The sequence below is a fragment of the Rattus rattus genome, chromosome 4 (genome assembly GCF_011064425.1).
Source record: "Rattus rattus isolate New Zealand chromosome 4, Rrattus_CSIRO_v1, whole genome shotgun sequence".
NCBI lineage: Eukaryota > Metazoa > Chordata > Mammalia > Rodentia > Muridae > Rattus > Rattus rattus.
Window position 1 is genome coordinate 6,211,009 of NC_046157.1, and position 19,296 is coordinate 6,230,304.

A 19,296-nucleotide genomic window follows, 5' to 3' on the forward strand; every position below is an offset into this window, starting at 1 on the left:
TAATTAAAATAATTAGTGTGTAAAGCTGGGCACTGTCCATGTTACAGATGTAAAAAACCATAAGGCACAAAAGTACCAGACCAAAACTAACTTCTCAGGGCTGGGGCGATGGCACAGTGGATAAGAGAGCCGGGCACTCTTGCAGAGCACCAGGCACCCATGCAGAAGATTCCTAGCACCCATTTGGTGCTCACAGCCATCTGTAACTCCACTTTCAGGGGATCCAGCGCCCTCTTTTGTCATCTGCAGTCTCCAGGCATGCACACATGGTACATGTGCTTGCAGGCTATACCTGATACACTGTGATATCCCTTTCCTCCTTGAGGGCAGAGTCGTCATAGGGCACTGAATGCAGTCCTAACTATCCCCAGGCAATGAGACACAGGGAAAAGGTTGTGGGCTGCAAGGCTGCTTAGAGGACTAGTACACAGAGCAATTCTCAAAGTGCTTTCGCTCTGTTCTAAACCTCCAGGTGCTTTTAGAACTGCTGCAGGCCGGGGGCATCGTTCAGTTTGAAGAGAGTCGGCTCATCCGCATGGCAGAAAAGGCAGAATTGTGAGCTGTTTTGAAGCTGTGTATTAATTTTCCAGTGTTGTTCGTCTCTAACATGAAACCTAGTTTATTTTGCATCTGCTATTTTACCTAAGAGAGGGCACACCAACAACAGTAATGAAAACATAAGCTTAGGATGGTGGGGGGGTTTGTTTTTGTCTTGTTTTTTAGCTTTACACAAACTCTGAAAATTAGCAAAATTTACAGAAATGTATAGCATAAATTAAAAATGTGTGTTTGTTTTGACATGAATGTAAGGAAGCAGCCCTCCTGTGCTTCACCTTATCTATGCACACATCTGTTTATTTTTAGTGTTTTGAGACAGGTTCTCACCGCAGCCCCAGGCTGTGCTGGAATGTGCTCCATATGACTTGCGGTTGTCATATTGCTGTCTCTGCCTCCCCGGCGCTGGCCCCATAGACATGCCCAGCTCTAGATTTAATGTGTGTGGTGTTTGTTAGATTGTGACAGTTATGTCAGTAGGAATGATATTACAGCTAACATTGTACATAAGATACAATGTGACAACACTTAATCACCTTGTTGTATTTAGTTCTGAACAAAGAAACGTAATATAAAAATTGTTGCAAATTACTGATACCTAGGGCCAGCTATTTCTCAGTTGGTACTGTCTCTTTAAAGCTTTTGCAAATATAGCACTTAGCAGTATTTCAGTTGTTAGGAGAGTGGCAGGCTCTGTGCTCTCGTAGATACATAACCCAGGCCAATTATTTATATCTGAGATGCCTGGGACTAGACTTTGGCGGGGTTTGCAGCGTTTAAACATTTGCATGTGCTTTCCTGTGTTCCTGATGTGAGACTCCAAGTCTGAGGCATCCTTGGATTAGAAGTCTTAGACCTGTATTCAGCACTCGGAACAGCACTGTTCCCTTTCCACGTGTTTAAATAAAGTTCCGAGTGTCAGAAGTGCATCGCCACCGGCCTGTTTGGCAACTGAAGTTTGCCCTCTTGCATTCCAGCTATCAGATCTGTGAATTTATGTATGAGCGAGAACACCAGTACGACAAGATCATTGACTGCTACCTGCACGACCCGTTGAGAGAGGTCAGCCTCAAGCCTGCTTCACCCCTTTGTCTATCCCCACCCCCTCTCCCCAAGCTGTATCCACGTGGCTGTTGCATGGTATCTGCTGTAAGTAGAGTCTGTATTAAAGCACGAGAGTTCCTGAAGTTTGAGTGTATAACCCAGTGACAGACACTGGTGGTAACCAGATGTAGACCTAACTGTTGTGCTTTGCAAGAGGACTGTGTGCGACTCTGGGGGATAACGAGGGACTGAGTTATAGAGCAAGCAGAGACCGGGGTGATCTGACCTTTGACATTAGAGAAGCCACTCAAAGGTGAGCTCTAAGATAGGGAGGGAGGGATGCTTAGGGAGAAGTGGACATGAACGTCTCGAAGCAGGGCGAAACGGACATCTTCAGGGAGCTGAATGGAGATCACGTGGGTGAAATGAGAATCAGTGCGGAGGGAGCATAGTTGACAAGGGCATGAGGGATTTGAGGTGAGATTGGGGATGTAGGCAGACAGCTATTACCCAAAACAAAAGTATGCTCTTCAGTCAGTACACTGAGGGCTAACAGATTGAGGTCAAGTTTAAGTGGAATAGATTTAGAATGTATAAGAGTTACCTTTCCTCTAATGCCAGCTTCCATAAACTCCAAATCTAAGTGGACTTTCATCTCCTAATAGATGACGTTTATGGAGACTGGCACCCAGCAGCAGTCACTGAATTCTGTTCAGACGAAGGATGAATGAATGCATTGTCTTGTGCTCCACAGGAAGAAGTCTTCAATTATATCCACAACATCTTGTCTATCCCCGGTCACAGTGCTGAGGAGAAGCAGTCTGTGTGGCAGAAAGCAATGGATCACATGGAGGTACTGACTCAGGATCCCTAAAAATATTTTCGGACAGTTTCATGTTTGTATAACGGAACCTTAGTCATTCCCTGCCTCTTCCCCACCCCCCATCCCCTCCCTCTGTCACTAGAACCCTTCTCGAGTTCCTCCTCCCACTTTCACGTCTTCCTTTTGTGTCCTGCTAGAGCTGCCACTCAAGTATGGACACATTCCCACCTCAGTGCCAACCAGGCCCATCAGCCCTTTAAACCTTTACCATTTAAATGGCTGTTCTCCAGGTTAACTTTTGCTAACCAAGCAGCAGCAGATGTCACAGGAGTTTCCTCAAGTCTTGTACTCGTATTGAAGAGAATTCAGCAAGATACAGAGAGAACATTGAGCTCTGTTAAAAACAAACGCCAAGGAGGTGACTCACAGCCATGTGCACTGACACACTCTAATGACCACACACACACACACACACACACACACACACACACATCCCGTACATATGTGACACACATAGATATCTTCTTTAAAAAAGAGAAAAGACGTACTCACAAAGGCTGGCCTGTTCTGTCCCTGAGGAAGAGGACATTAGTGTCTGGAGTCTACCATTTTCCTGCATCTTTTGCTCTGGCTAACACCACCCTCTCTCTGGTTAGGCTCAGAATGTCTCTTTATAGCTGTTCAGAATTGGTTCAACTAGCTTATTCCTTTTTTAAATTGGTTCAAGGCCTTATTGATCTCATAACTGTCTGCTGGCTAGAATAGTCCATTGTCCCAAGGTACACTGAGCTTGTGAAGGCCAGAGCCTCTTGTCTTAGCTCCACAGAGCAAGAATAAAGTAAGAATTGTCTTTTGCAGCTTCTCCAGCTCCCCGACTCCTCTCTCACAGCAAGTACATCATCGCACAGTTTATAGGATGAAATATTCTTATATTTAGAAAGGCTGTGTGTCTGAATGGCACCTTAGGAGAAACATCTGGTGGAGGGCTGGTCCTCGGTCCCTGGGGATGTGTAGTCTCAGAGATAGTCACATTGTCATATGTGGGGTTGAGAATGTGGTATATGTTATGGAATGAAACCAGCTTCCTGCTAACAATACCAGTGTGACTCGGGAAAAACCCAGTAGACCTTCCAGCACTTTGGGTTTCCTTTCCCTTATTCCCTTTGGTCTCTACAGTACGTAGTACTCCTCCTGCATCATGGTTCCTGGCGCACATGGGTTCCAGAAATCCACACAAGCTCATGTCTGTTTATGAGTATGGGATGTGCTGAATGGATCAATGAGCAGAGGGACTCCCCGAGGGAAACGGGAAGCAGGGAGCATTTCTGCCGTACAGTCGTTCCTCCTGGCTGACTGTCCCCCTCACCTCTGTACTTCTGTTCACCTCAGGCTTTAAAGCCATGCACAGACCCTTACGGAGTTTACAGGCTGGAGAGATGGCTCACTGGCTGAGAGCACTGCTGCTCTTCAAGAGGACACAGGCTTGGTTCCCAGCACTGTTGTGCTGCTCACAACTGAGTGATCCAGCTCCGAGGGTGTAAGCCTTTGTGGGCACACACACAAATATGGCATCTACTCACACAACCACATAAATCAGAATAAACCTTTAAAAATATATACGGAATTCTTGTTGAATAACTTGTGTGTCTTCAATAATATAAATACAGCGAACAAGAATATTACAATGAGATTCTATACAGTATAAACTCAGTATCTCCTAATGCAGAGTATCATTAACTATGATGTCATTAACCCGTGCCTTTTAATACTGTAACATGATAATATGGAAATTTACATATAGTTTCGGAGATCCATAGACCCCCCCTAAAAGACTCTTAGAATGGACCTCTGTTGAACTGTGTACCCTATCGTGTATCCGCAGTACTCTGCAGATAGAGAGCCCAGGCAGTTGGACCCTGCTCCTGACCTCTGCAAACCATGCAGCATTCACTGGCGTGCTGTTCAGTCCTCATGGGGCTTTGCTTTGCTTTTGATTATTCTATAGTTCACTGTGCTATTACGTCCTTGTCTTAGTCCCTTGTGATCGATCAGACAGAATACAAGAAATAGAAATTGGTGGATCCTGTTTTTTAATCTAACGTGCCAGTCTGGATCTTCCTTGGAGAACCGAGGCCAACACGTACTAATTATTGCAAAGCATGCATCAATTCCTTTCCTTTTGTTGCTTTTGTAGTGTGTGGGGCTCTCCCGCTTGCTTTGCTTGCCCGCTCCAGTGCAGCTCTTCCGATGGCTTCAGTGCTGTGTCTCTTTTTCTCTTCAGTGTAAAGGGCTCTTCCAGTGTCTTCTGTAGACTGACCCTGCTGCTCATGGATTTGGCTTATGTCTATCCTGGAAACTTTATTTCTCTGTCCCTTGTTCTAGTTAGGTCTCTGTTGTTGTGATAGAACATGGACCAAAGACAGCCTGGGGAAGGGAAGGGAAGGGTTCATTTGGCTCGCAGGCTGTAGGACATCGCTGGGGGAAGCTACGGCAGGAGCTTGAAGCAGGAACCAAGGCAGAGCCCATAGAGAAGCACTGCTTGGCAACTCACCTCCTCCTCCCCTTCCTCCTCCTCCTCCTCTTCCTCCTCTTACTCCTCTTCCTCCTCCTCTTCCTCCTCCTACTTCTTCTCCTCCTCTTATTCCTCTTCCTCCTCCTCCTACTTCTCCTCCTCCTCCTCCTACTTCTCCTCCTCCTCCTCCTCCTCCTCCTCCTCTTCCTCCTCCTCCTCCTCCTCCTCCTCCTCCTCCTCCTCCTCCCTCTTCTTCTTCCTCCTCCCTCTTCCCCTCCCCCTCCCCTCTTCCTACCCTCCTCTTCCTTCCTCCTCTTCTTCTTTTCCTTTTTTTTTTTGGTAGAATGCAGACCCACCTCGACAGGGATGACACCAATCACAGTGTATTGGGCTGTCCTGCATCAATTAGCAATTAAGAAAATGCCTCACAGACATGCCCAAGCCCAAGGAACAATCTGACAGGCAGTTCTTGGTTGAGTTCCCCGATTCCGAGGCATCTCAAGTTGACAACCAAGATTAGCTGTCACAAGCTCACTCACGCCTTGTCAGCTTGACATACAAACACATCATGGTTAAACAGTAACTTTCCTTTTTCGGCTTGTACTCAAAGTCCCATATTAATATTAATACCGCAGTATAAAACACAATCCCAGCAGTATGAAAGTCCAAAATTCCACCGAAAGAACCCAGTCCCTCTGCAGCCTCCCACCCCAGGCCCCCATCACCCACACCGCTTTCAGCAGCAGCCCATCAAGCTGAGCCCTTGATGGCTTTTCCAGTCCAGGGTTCCAAAATCATTCAGCACTGATCAGAAGCTGCTTAGGAGAAGGCAAGACTTATCTGGCTTACACGCTACAGCCCATCATTAAGGGAATAAGGCAGGAACGGAGCAGATACTACCTAGGAACACTGCTTATTGGCTTGCTCCTCCTGGCTTGTAGCCCAGAAAAACCTCCCATGGGTGGCACCTTCCACAGTGGGCTGGGCCCTCCGACATCAGTAAGCAGTTAAGAAAATGGCCCCTTAGACATGTCCTTGGGGCAAGCTAATGAAGACAGCTCTCCGTTTGAGGTTTCCTCTTCCCAGACATGTCGGCCTGATGGCCAAGATTAGCATTCAGTTTTAAGGGAAGGCTGTGTCGGAAACAGTAATGTGGTTACTGGAGAAAGGCTTCGGAACGTGGAACACAGCGTTCCCTGTCCTCTTGAACTTTAGTGCTTCTGCTGAGATATCTGCTGTGTTGTGATGGCTCTGCCTTTATATATGACTTTGTGCTCACCTCTTGAATTTGCAGCATTTCTTTGTTCAGGGTGTTATAATATGACTTGGAGGAGTCCCTCTGGTCTTACCCGTTTAGCATTCTGAATGTTTTCGGTATGTGGATGGCTATCTTCGTCCCTATATTTCAGAAAATTCTACTATGACTAAATACATTTTTTAAAGATTTATTTTAAGTTTACGAACATTTCGTTTGCATGCATGTATGTGTAGCATATGCATGCCTGGTTTTCACAGAGGTCAGAAGAAGGCATCAGATACCCTGGAACTGCAGTTACACGTGGTTGTGAATCGCCCAGTGGTTACTGGATGCTCAGTCCAGTTCTCTGCAAGAGCAGTGGTGCTCTTAGCTGCTGAACCGTCTCTCTAGTACCCTCTGCTGTAACTTTATTGAATCAGTCTCCCCCTCCTCCTCCCTCCCTCCTTCCTTCTTTCTTTCTTTCTTCCTTCCTTCCTTCCTTCCTTCCTTCCTTTCTTCCTCCCTTTCTTTCTTTTTTTTCTTTTTTCTTCTTTCTTTCTTTCTTTTCTTTCTTTCTTTCGTATGTGCATTTATTAAGTCCAGAGGTCCAGCTGGGTGTGCTTTCCTCAGGCTCCCACCACCTTGCTTTTTTAAGACAGTGTCTTCCATTGGAACATGTATTAGTAATGGTTTTACTGCTATGAACAGACACCGTGACCAAGGCAACTCTTATAAGGACAACGTTTAATTAGGGCTGGCTTATAGGTTCGGACATTCAGTCCCATTATCATCAAGATAGGCATGGCACAGGAGGAGCTGAGAGTTCTACATCTTCATCTGAAAGCCATTAGGACAAGACTGGCTCCCCATATGAGAAGGGTCATAAAGCCCACGCCCACAATGACACACTTCCTCCAACAAGGCCACACCTCTAAATAGTGCCACTCCCTGGGCCAAGCCTATTCAAACCACCTTAAACCTGAAGCTTGCCAGTTGGCTAGACTGCAAGTGACTCCAAGGACCTGTCTGTATTTGTGTCATACCCACGCTCTGGGGGGACAGAGGTTGCTGCCCCTGGCTTTTATGTGGATTCTCATGCTTCAGCCGGTACCAACTGTTTGCTTATTTTCCCTTTCACGCCTATGGCCTATGGTTTTGTGATGGTGTTGTGTGGACCCACCATGCTCTTTCCTACTTTGTCGCTTTGTTTGTGCGACTGTCCGAATGTTTTAAATCAGCCCCATCTCAGGCAGAGACTGAGATCATCTTCTACTTGATCCATTTGCTGAGTTTTAAAATCTGACGCGTTGGAGCTCTTTGTTTGTAAAGTTGCTCTTTGATTTCAGTCTTTATCACCATTGATTCCCTCATTTATATCCTGTGCCATCTTCTTTGTTTCATCAGCTCTTTATTTGTGTTGTTTTTTAATTCACTCAAGAATTCCTGTTGTTTGATCTCATTGAACATTCTTATGGTCATTCTTTTGAATTCTTTATTTTATCTCACCCAGTCTCACTGGAATCCATTACCGTAGAATTGCTACACTGTGCTGTTCCAAACTTGGTCTCTGCCCCATTGGCAGAGAAAGGCAGAAATCGAAAAGACACAGTTCTAGCTGCTTCCTACTTCTGTAGTAAACACCACAACCAAATGAGCTGAGGAGGAAAAGGCTCATTTAATCTCACACTTAGTTCACCACTGAGGAGAGGCAGGGCAGGAATTCAAGGCAGGAACGTGGGAATAGGAAGTGAACAGAGACCATGGAGGAATGCTGTTTACTGGTTCATGCTCAGCTTGCTTGTTTCCTTCCCTTCCTCTTTCTTCCTTCTTGCTTCCTTCCTTTTTTTTTTTTTTTTTTGAGACTTTATTTATACTCTAATATTTTGTGCACGCAGTGTGGAGGAGGCCAGAAGAGGGCATCAGATCCTTTAGGGCTGGAGGCTGCGAGCTTTCGCGTGGGTGCTCGGAATGGAAAGCAAGTCCCCTAGAAGAGCAGCCAGTGCTCCTAACTGCCGAGCCATCTCTGCAGCCCCTTAGCTAGCTTCTTACACAGCCCAGGCCTCCTGTCTAGGTACCATGCCGCCCACAAAGGACTGAGTTCTCCCACAGCAGGCATTGATTAAAAAAACGCCCCACAGACGAGCCTGCAGATTAGTCTGATGTCGGCAGTTCTTCAGTTGAGAGGCCCTCTTTCTTGGTGTCTCCAGTTTGGGTCAAACTGGTAATAAAAGCTACTCAGTGCGGGCAGAAGTGGGAGCAATCCTGGAAAGGAGGGCTTCAATTGGAAGAGTAGCCAGGAACACCAAGGAGACACACATGGGAATCTTAGGTCTGACAGATGTGGATCCTATTAAAAATGGTTAATTAACAGTGGGTAAGACGCTAGTGTCTTCAAAACTTAGGTTGGGTTCCACAAACACTTCTGGTTTGTAAATTCACCCTGCAGCAGAGGTCAAGCTAGGATTTTAGCTAAAGAAATCAAAACTGGACCCTTACTCATTTCTCGAAGCTCAAGCATGAAGCTCTTTGACAGGGAACTTTGAGGCACTCACTCCTTTGTTCATCCACAGCTATTGTGGTCAGAATCCAGAATTCCATAAAGCTTATACTGCTTACAAATTCTAGAGAGGTTAAAAACAAAACCTCAATTCTGACTTGTAGTGTGGGACTGTTCTAACTTTGCCAATTGGTAAATTAAAGCCTAACGCAGGGTCTCTTGAAGTACATGTGGAAGCTCAGGACATCAAGCCTCATACCTAAGAATAGCCCATTAAGTGTCCATGTGAAAATGGCCGCCTTTTCTGCTGACTGCAGGAACTTGTGTCCCTGAAGCCCTGTAAGGCTGCAGAGCTGGTTGCTACTCACTTCTCTGGACAGATTGAAGTAGTCATTGGACAGCTTCAGGTAAGGACTGTGAGCACACGATGGGAGGACCTGGGTCCGAGGACTCCTGGCTATACGTATCACCTAAGCCATAGTTGCCAAGTAACAGTAGCTTGGTGGAGGTGAAGGAGGAGGTGATGGAGGTGATGGAGGTGGTGGTGGTGGTGGTGGTGGAGGAGGCGGTGGTGGTGGTGGTGGTGGGGGAGGTAGAGGTGGTGGTGGTGGAGGTGGAGGTGGTGGAGGTGGTGGTGGTGGTGGAGGAGGTGGTGGTGGTGGTGGAGGTGGAGGTGGTAGAGGAGGCGGTGGTGGTGTTGGTGGAGGAGGAGGTGGTGGTGGTATGTTAGATGTGTGTGCATGCTGTGTATGTGGTTTATGTACTGCGTTTGTGTGGTATGTTTACCTTGTGTGTATTCTGCGCATGTGTTGTAAGGGGACGTGTATGGGAGCAGCTGTGCGTTGATCTCTGAGTATTGAGATGCGGGAGGGTATCGTTGAATAGCAGATCCTGACACAGAGGAAACATCTCTGAATCTCTAACCTACACTGCCCTAGAAACCATAAGCCGTAGAAGAGCCTCCTGGCTTCTTTGGCTGTAGGACCCACAATCCTGTTCTGCTGATGGCTCATCTTACCTAAACAGAACTTCGTCACCTTTCAGTAGAGCCGTGGTCATGTTTTAGATTTTTTAGGGAACAGCTTCTCTAGACGTGGCTGTGTGCACGGTGAATGCTGAGAAGCTCTGGGAGAAGTGCGGTGTGAGGGCCACTGTTCCTCATACTTTATCACCACAGTGCCAGGGTGAGATGGCTTACTTCCCTGATGGCCAGAGGGGAGAGCGAGGCAGTCAGACAGCGTGCTCACACATCTAACATACCACACCACCTCAAACCCAGAGCCCCTCTTCTCTTTAAAAATCGCTTCTACTAAATCTTGCTTGTCCTGGTGCTTCTGGAATTGTCTTTAAAACACGTGACAATTAACAACCACTTCTACCCCCTCCCGTAGTAAGAGTCAGGGAAGCCTGCGGAATAAATATCATTGATCGGTCACATAAATAAATCTGAGTATGATGGATTTTTTTTTAAAGGTGACTATTTGATTGGTTTGTTGAATTCTACACAGTTCTTTCAAAGACACTATATTTTTGCTAAGCTTTAGTGGCCGTATAAACCCACATTGATCTTATGCATTTCCCTTACTTTTAATGCAATTTGCTCCTGAAGAATAGTTCCCAGGGCTCTAGGAAGGAAAATCAAGTCATAACCAGGAGGAAAGGCATGAAAACAAAAGAAAGCAACATAGGGAAGGCAGGGTGTGAAGGCTGATAGAGACTAATGACTATGCATGGGCCAGTCTTTAAAAACTAGCATGTGCTTCTATAGTTTCATGTGTGTTTGTATGTATACAAATGAATAAATGTGTGCGTATGTGTGTGTGTATGTATGTATCTGTGTGTGTCTCTGTGTGTGTGTGTGTGTGTGTGTGTGTGTGTGTGTGTCTTTGTGTGTGTTTCCCTGTCCCTTTTCAGTGTGAGATTGAGCCTTATCTTGCACATGCTAGGCAAGGATTCTATCTCTGTGCTACATCCCTAGCCATAAATAGATTTAAAATTATATTGAAAACTATGCCATTCTTCTCACACGGAATGCTCCCTGCTTGGTAGAGAAGAAACTTGAATACATAGGAAAATGCTCATTTTTGCTTAGGCCTCTTAAGAACTTAGCAACTATATTCATGTGCTATGAGGAGCTTTACTTCATTTTGTCACTACTCTTGACGAAGGCAGGGAAGATACAGCCGGGGTTCAGGGGAGGGGTGGAGTTGTTTTGTTTCCCCACACGGAAACCAAACACTAAGAATTACATGGTCACATTGCTAACGAATGCTGGAAATAGAATACAGACTTTGTGCTGACAGCTAACACTTTGCAGTTGTGGTTGATTCTGTTGCAGAGATAGAATGGAATTTTTGGAGGTAGTTGTTCGTTCAGACCTTAAGTATGCCCCAACTGTCCCCACCATTAACTCTCACAGCAGGCCCTACGGAGAGGCAGAGGACAGTTGAGTCAGCCTGAAGGGTATTGGAGCTGTGAGAGTCTGCAGCACTGAGGTGTGTGCAGACGCCTCAGGGAAACACAGCACCTGGGTTTGAAGGGCTAGTCTAGACTACTTCTTTAGAATTGCATAATTCTGGAAATTCAATGCTTAATGTGCTTTTTATTTTTCTATTCAGAACCAGCTTTTGCTTTTCAAGTTTTTGAGGAGTCTTCTTGATCCAAGGTATGTTAATAAATTTTGGGGTTCACAATACACGCGTGGAAGGATGGGAAGAAACTAGAGTTAAGACACTGGCCCTAGGCCTCCAAATGGTATATTAGCTCTTCTTATTTTTAATATAAGGAGTGGTTATTAAATAATAAATCATCCTGCTCTGACAGTAGGTGTAAGGTAGTACTTGTCTTTCCACTCAAACATAAGTGTATCAGTTGAGTTCCCACTGGTGTAAATAACAAAGCCCTATACGCAGACTGTTCCCTTCAGGATGGACCCCTTCTATCCTAGGTTCCCCTGGCCTAGTCCTGGGTAAACGGTGTAAATGGGGTACACCTAGTTTCTAGCTCATCTGCCAACTTATTAACTCTCACTCAATATGTTTAGTTTATATTAGCTTTCTAGTAGTGTAGAAAGGTAAATTCAAATGAGATTTTCAGTTGCTGATCTAGAACTAACCAAACCACAATGGAGCAGACTGCAGGAGATGATGGAGTTAGCAACAATGGAGCAGACTGCAGGAGATGACAGAGTTAGTAACAATGGAGCAGACTGCAGGAGATGATGGAGTTAGTAACAATGGAGCAGACTTCAGGAGATGATGGAGTTAGCAACAATGGAGCAGACTGCAGGAGATGATGGAGTTAGTAACAATGGAGCAGACTGCAGGAGATGACAGAGTTAGTAACAATGGAGCGGACTTCAGGAGATGATGGAGTTAGCAACAATGGAGCAGACTGCAGGAGATGATGGAGTTAGCAACAATGGAGCAGACTGCAGGAGATGACAGAGTTAGTAACAATGGAGCAGACTGCAGGAGATGATGGAGTTAGTAACAATGGAGCAGACTTCAGGAGATGATGGAGTTAGCAACAATGGAGCAGACTGCAGGAGATGACAGAGTTAGTAACAATGGAGCAGACTGCAGGAGATGACAGAGTTAGTAACAATGGAGCAGACTGCAGGAGATGACAGAGTTAGTAACAATGGAGCAGACTGCAGGAGATGACGGAGTTAGTAACAATGGAGCGGACTTCAGGAGATGATGGAGTTAGCAACAATGGAGCAGACTGCAGGAGATGATGGAGTTAGTAACAATGAATGAAGCAGATTCCAGGAGATGATGGGGTTGGTAACAATGGAGCAGACTTCAGGAGGTGGTGGGGCTAGCAGTGGATCTGTGAGCAAACCAGGTCCACATGTGAGATCCTGAAGTGTAACTGACTATGTGGAAGGACCTGGGAGTTGTGTGTAATGATGTGTAACATCCTCTAAATCGCTCTCGTTAGTCGTGTGCTGGGTTACAGCGGGTGCTTTAGGCATATATAAAGCACTGTTCGCACACCTCTTGTACCCCACTTCCTTCTCTCATTGGCTGCTCTGGCCCCAGGACAGTTTTGTTTCTACTTTCCTGTCATCTGTATGTACATGATTTTACGCAGCTATCTAAGTCCAGAACCTAGGAGTAAGAGAACACTTGCAATGTTTGTCTTTCCATGACTTAATTTGCTTCATATGATGCTTTCCAGCAAACTACACAACCTGTTTTTCTTTGTGCTGAGAAAATGCCAGTGTGTATGTAAACCATACTTCCTTATCCAGTCCTCTGTCGATAGAGAGCTGGATTGGTTCCATCACATCACTGTTGTGGATATGCTGTAATAAACACTAACTACCCCCTCCCCACTCCCCAGGAAAGAGGAAGCCCCTCTTCTCGGTACCACCCCACCCTGGAACATTCAGTCCCAGCAGGACTAGGCACATCCTCTCCTGTAAGGGGAGGGGATCCAATGGCAGGACACAGAGTCAGAGAGAGCCCCCACATCAGTTGTTAGGAAACCCACATGAAGACCAAGCTGCACATCTGCTACCTATGTGCAGGGGGGCCTAGGTCCAGCCCATGTGTGCTCTTTGGTTGGTGGTTCAGTCTCTGAGAGCCCCAAGGGTCCAGGTTAGATGATTCTGTTGGTCTCCCTGTGGAGTTCCTATCTCCTTTGGGCTCCATAATCCTTCCTCCAATTCTTTCATAGGAGTACCCAAGCTCCATCCACTGTTTGGCTGTGGGTTTCTGCTTTAATCTGAGTCAGCTGCTGGCTGGAGCCTCTCAGGGGACAGCCATGCTGGACTCCTGTCTGCAAGTGTAACAGAGTATCATTAATAGTGTCAGGCAGTGGTGCTGGCCCATGAAATAGGTCTCAAGTTGGGCCAGTTATCAGCTGACTGTTCCTCAGTCTCTGCTCCATCCCCCGTCCCTACACTTTTTGTAAAGATAAATTCTATCTACAAAACTTGTTGAAAGTTTTGTGGGTGGGTTTTGTGTCCCTGTCATTCCACTGGGGTTCCTGCCTGGCTACAGGAGGTGGCCTCTTGAGGTTCCATATCCCCACTGCTATATGTCACAGCTATTGTCACCCCCATTTATTCTTGGGAGCCTTCCTTATCCCAGGTCTCTGTCACATCCTGGAGATGCAAACCACCTCCCCGCCCCTGTAGTTGGAGATTTCCATTCATTCTCATGGCCATCTGCTCATGTCTCTTGTCCCTCTCCACACTTGATCCAGAAATTCCTCATTTCCCTCCCCCCCCCAGTACCCTCCACCCTGCTTCCTAATACTATTTTATTCCCCCTTCTAAGAGAGATTCAAGCACCCTCAACCGAGCCTTCTTTCTTGTTCAGCTTCTTTGGTTCTGTGGAGTGGAGTGTGGATTTATTTTATGGCTGATATCCACTTATAAAGTGATTATATGCCATACGTGCCCTCTTGAGGCTGGGTTACCTCAGTCAGGATGATAAACTCAAGTTCCATCCATTTGCCTACAAAATTCTTTGTTTTTGACAGCCGAATAGTATTCCATTGTGTAGATGTACCACATTCTATTTATCTGTTCTTTAGTTGAGGGACATCTGGGATGTTTCCAGCTTCTGGCTATCACAAATGAAGCTGCTGTGAACGTAGTGGAGCAGCGTCTTTGTGGGATGCTGGAGCATCTTACGATATGTGCCCAGGAGTGGTATAGCTGGGTCCTGAGGTAGAACTATTCCCAGTTTTCAGAGAGACCACCAAACGATTTCCACAGTGACTGTAGAAGCTTGCACTCCCACCAGCAGTGGAGGAGTGTTCCCCTTGCTCTGTGACCTCGCCAGCATGCACTGTCACTTGAGTGTTTGATCTTAGCCATTCTGACAGGCATAAGACGGAGTCTCAGGGTTGTTTTGATTTGCATTCCCTGATGACTAAGGACTTTGAGCATTTCTTTAAGTGCATCTCTGCCACTCAAAACTCCTCCATTGAGAATTTTCTGTTTGGCTCTTTACCCCATTTTTAAATCGGGTCATTTGGGTTGTCAGAGTCTAACTTGAGCGCTTTATTCATTTCACATTATTAATTAATTTATTAATATTAGCCCTGCGTTGATAGAGGGTTGGTAAAGATCCCTCTGCAAGTGCTGCTTTGTCTTATTGAGAAGGCTTTAGTCCATTGGCCCTTTTATTGATTGGCAGTTTGGGTTTCTTAATGTTTATTTTTGCAGTTTTAAGAATGTACATTTCACTATTTTTTTTCTTGCCATGTCAACACTCCAGATTTTAAATGAAGTTCTTTAATTTACTTTGAATCGATTTTGTGTAGACTAAGAAATATGGATTCAGTTTCATTTTTCTGCAGGCGGGGATCCAGTTTAGCTAGCAGCATTTGTTCAATAGGACGGCTTTTGTTCAGCGTCTGTGGGCCCTCTAAAATGTCCCACTGGTCCGTGTGTCTGTTGTAGTGCCAGAGCCTTGCTGCGAGTGTCACTCCAGCTCTGACGGATCATTTGAGGTCAGGTGTTGTGAAATCTTGGCAGTGCGTTCTGCTTAGCATCACTTTGGGTATCCGTTGTCTCCTGTGTTTTGTATGATTCTTAGGGTTCAGGGGAACCCTAAGTTCTGTGAGGAGATCTGTGGAGCTTTGCTGGAATCATGTTGGATCTGCAGTACTTCTGACAAGATAGCCATTTTTCAACGTTAGTTCTCTCATCGAGCTCTCCTGAGTTGGGATGTTCTTTCTCAGGAAACCTATTGGCATATATAAAGCCATTGCTTTTTAATATGTTGATTTTGTATATTGCAACTTTCCTGAAAAGTCGGTCAGATCTCTATGTAGAGGGAAAAGCTGTTAGGAACTCTCTGTTTGGTATAAGGTTAGACACAGCTTTATTGCATACAGCTTTTTGCTTGTGTGTGTGACTTGTACGTGTGTCTGTGTGACTTGTATGTGTGTCCTTGTCTTGTTTTGCTGTCGGGGAAATACCGGCCTCCTAGAACGACTTCTGTTGTGTTCCTTCCCTTCCTGATGGTGGGACAGTTTTGGATCTTGGTAGGACTTGTTCTGTAGCTTGATGGGACTCAGACTGATGCCATCTGGTCCCGGCTCCTCTGTGTGGAACTTTTCGTCACTGCTTCAGTCACATTGTTATGGGCCTGTGTAACTGTTGGTATCATATGGCTTTAATTTTGACAAGTTATGTAAGTTAGAAATTAACATATTACTTCTGTGTATTTTTCCAGCTTTAGGAAATTTAAGTTTTCAAAGCATTCCCTTATGATTTCTGTTTTTCCCTGGGGTCTATTGTGACCTCTCATTTTACTTCTAATGTGGGTCTTCTCTCTCTTTTTGTTTGGTTTAGTTTTGCTGATGATCTGTTAGTCTTCAGAGAACCCCCTCTCTTTAAAAGTTAACTCCATATGTTGTCCTTTTAATGTCTATTCCATTGGTTTCCACTATGAATTATATTGCTGTTTCACCTTTTGTTGAATGTGAACTTGTTTTCTCAAGTGTCTGGAGCAGTGGTTCTTGTGGGGCCAAGACCTGCATATCGGGTGTTTATATCGCAATTCATAACAGTAGGAAAATTACAGTTATGCAGTAGCAATGAAAATAATTTTATAGTTGGGGTTCAGCACAACACGAGGAACTGTATGGAACTGTATAAAAGATTCTGAGGTCAAAAGACCCTTGGAAAATATCTGGAAAACCTTACGGCCAAAGACTGCTGGCACAGACTTTGGCCATAGTGAGAAATTAAGCTGATACTTATCTGGAAGCTCCCTCCCTGCCGCCAGTCTTCACAGTGCCAGGAAGTGCTGTGCAGGCACTGTGCACCACTGGCGTCAGTGGTGCTACCCTGAAATGGACGCATTGAGCTATATTGACAAGCATCACTCTAAGACAGTGCTTACTGGTACAGCAGTGGTTCCACGGTGCTCATCTGCTTTTAGACTGGACTTAAGGCCTATTGCACAGAAGGGGACTCATGCCTGGCCAACCACCTGTACGGGTCATGGGCTCTAGGAAAACAAAACAAAACAACTACCATTTTGCAACTGCCTTCTAAATCCCTAAGCTTATCCCCAGTTGGTGCAGCACTAGTCCCTCAGCAGAGAAGTTTTGGTTTTGGTTTTTGGATGATGGTTAATACAGAGACTCCCAATAGACAAAGAGCAGAGAATGAAGGACCAGAATTGACAGCTGCAAACAGGACATCTCAACCACACCCAAGGCTGAGGAAACCTGCAGAGGAGCAGCAGGAACAGTGCAAAGCCAGGGGGCAGGGCAGGCTCCTGCAGAGCAGTGGCTTCCGGACAGGCCTGCTGCTCTCAGGAACACACAGCAGCTCTCACCGCCTGAGCAAGACGTGCACAATATCAAGCCAACCAACCGTCATGAGGCCCCGCCCCCAGCTGAGGAGCTGCTGGCTGCCAATGGCTGATGTCTGACGGTAGGAGAATCAGTGGTCTCCAGGGCTGTGGACCCTGATGTGTTGTCCTTGCTCCAGTGTATGGATGACCCGACACCCATGCATATGGAGGCAGTATCAATCGGAAATTAGTCGTTAAAAAAGACAACTGAAAAAGGAAGCCAGAGGAGTGAACATGAGGTAGGAAGGGATACGTGGTGGAGAATGAGAGGGGATTCAAGGGGGATAGATGTGACAGAACACATTGTATGCATGTAAAAATTATCAAAGTTCACAACAAGAGAGATCTCAAATAATGATGTATCCTAAAGCCGTATGAGTAGTAAGTAGGGAAAAGAGACAAAGTATCAGTGAAACGAAGAGTTAGTTGTTTTTTTTTAAATGAACAAAATCAACAAACTTTTAATCAAACTAACAAGAAGAAAAGACAGTCCATATTAATGGAAATCAGAGGCGAACAAGAGACGAAAGACCAAGAAGATTCAGGATCATTACAACATAATATACAACTGGTACTTCTACCAAACTTTGCAGATCTAAGACCAGTTTCTATAGACCTGTACGATCTACTAGAGTTAAGCCAAGATGACATAGACGAGTTAAATAGATGTAATAAGAGGTGAGCCCAAAACCGTAGTGACAGAATCTTCCAGTTAAATCCAGGACCAGGGATCATGGCATAATCTAGTCAGGTCTTCTAAACAAAGCTTATCTCAAGTATAGCATAGACCAACTGGATTTAACATAGGCATAGACTGTTCAACTTGATAGGCAGGACACATCCACTCTTCTTACAGACACATGGAGCCTTCTTTAGAACTGGTCACATCATGGGTCACAAAGCAAACCTTAACAATGGCTCATGTGGGTAAGGGTGCTCGGAGCCAAGCTCAGTGAGTTCTCTGGAATTCACATGGTAGAAGGAAAAAAACTAATTCCTACAATCTGTCCTCTGACCTCCTGACATGCGCCATGGTATTTACGTGCCATACACTCTAAATCTAAAATTTTAAAAAATGCCCCTGTCCTCCCTCCCCCAAATACTCCTCGCATCTCATCAGCCTAGAGCATAACTAGAACTCAGCATGAAGGCTGACCTCGGCCACCACATGAGGATGTCCAGGCCGAGTGACAGACTTCTGAATGAACATTCAGTGAGGACACTAGACAAGTTCTACAACCCAGTGGAAATTGCAGCAGAGTCTGCTGCAAACCTCTGGAAAATAGCCAAGACAGACCTAAGAGAAAAGTTCATAGGTATAATGCTTGCATAAAAAGAAAAGAGAGATTGGCCAGGCAGTGGTGAGGTATGATTTTAATCCCAGCACTTGGGAAGCAGAGGCAGGTGGATCTGAGTTCAAGACCAGCCTGGTCTGCAGAGGGAGTTCTAGCCCAGCTAGGGCTACACAGACAACTTGTTTTTGAGAAGAGGGAGAGGGGAGATCGAGAGGATGAGGGAAAGAGACAGAGAGAGTCAGAGAAAGTGGGGGAGGAAGGGGAAGAGAACTTGGTCAACTTAATGAAGTGCTTCAATACCAGTGATTTTCAACCTTCCTAACGAAGGGCTTTTTCCTCTTTAGTAGACTGAACTCACACCGCTGAGGAAAGGGGGTGCTGCTAGCAGGGTGGGAATCTCAGCTCTTCAGGGCACCCGGCTTTGGATACTGTTCTCTAGGGCCCCCTACTGGCCTATTGGCTAACCTCAGTATTAGCTAGACTCTAGCCAGGAATGAGGAAACCAGAAGTAGAAAACCAGGGAAATATGGGAGATGCTGGGAGCAACAGAGTTTTACAGATAGGCAGAGCAGCCCCTCCCTCCAGCTCTCTGAGAGCCAAGTCTACAATGTTTTCCACCTTTGTTTCTTCCTTTTCTGTTCTTAAGAAAACCTGTGGGCTGGAGAGATGGCTCAGTGGTTAACAACACTGGCTGCTCTTCCAGAGGTCCTGAGTTCAATTCCCAGGAACTACATGATGGCTCTCAGTCATCTGTAATGGGATCTGATGCCCTCTTCTGGTGTGTCTGAAGACACCTACAGAGTACTCATATAGATAAAATAAATAAATCTTAAAAAATGGCAGAAAGAAAGAAAGAAGTAAACCCTTTAAAAAAAAAAAAAAACCCTAGCCCCCTTCCTCCCCATTCCTCCATGAAATAACTATACAAGCATTCTGGAGAACAGGGGAAATAAAACATCTTGAACTGAAGGCATCTTGCTTGTATATATCACAACAGAAT

At 45.5% G+C, this 19,296-nt stretch overlaps 1 protein-coding gene across 1 annotated transcript in view; it reads left to right on the plus strand.

The window, feature by feature from the left end:
* Window positions 1-19,296, plus strand: part of Vps8 (VPS8 subunit of CORVET complex) — a 198,023-nt gene that overhangs the window by 98,309 nt on the left and 80,418 nt on the right. Inside the window, exons 32-36 of the mRNA XM_032899998.1 lie at window positions 473-555; window positions 1,533-1,617; window positions 2,354-2,452; window positions 8,986-9,075; window positions 11,287-11,333. Coding sequence (XP_032755889.1) covers window positions 473-555; window positions 1,533-1,617; window positions 2,354-2,452; window positions 8,986-9,075; window positions 11,287-11,333 — 404 coding nt within the window. The remainder of the gene's footprint in view (window positions 1-472; window positions 556-1,532; window positions 1,618-2,353; window positions 2,453-8,985; window positions 9,076-11,286; window positions 11,334-19,296) is intronic.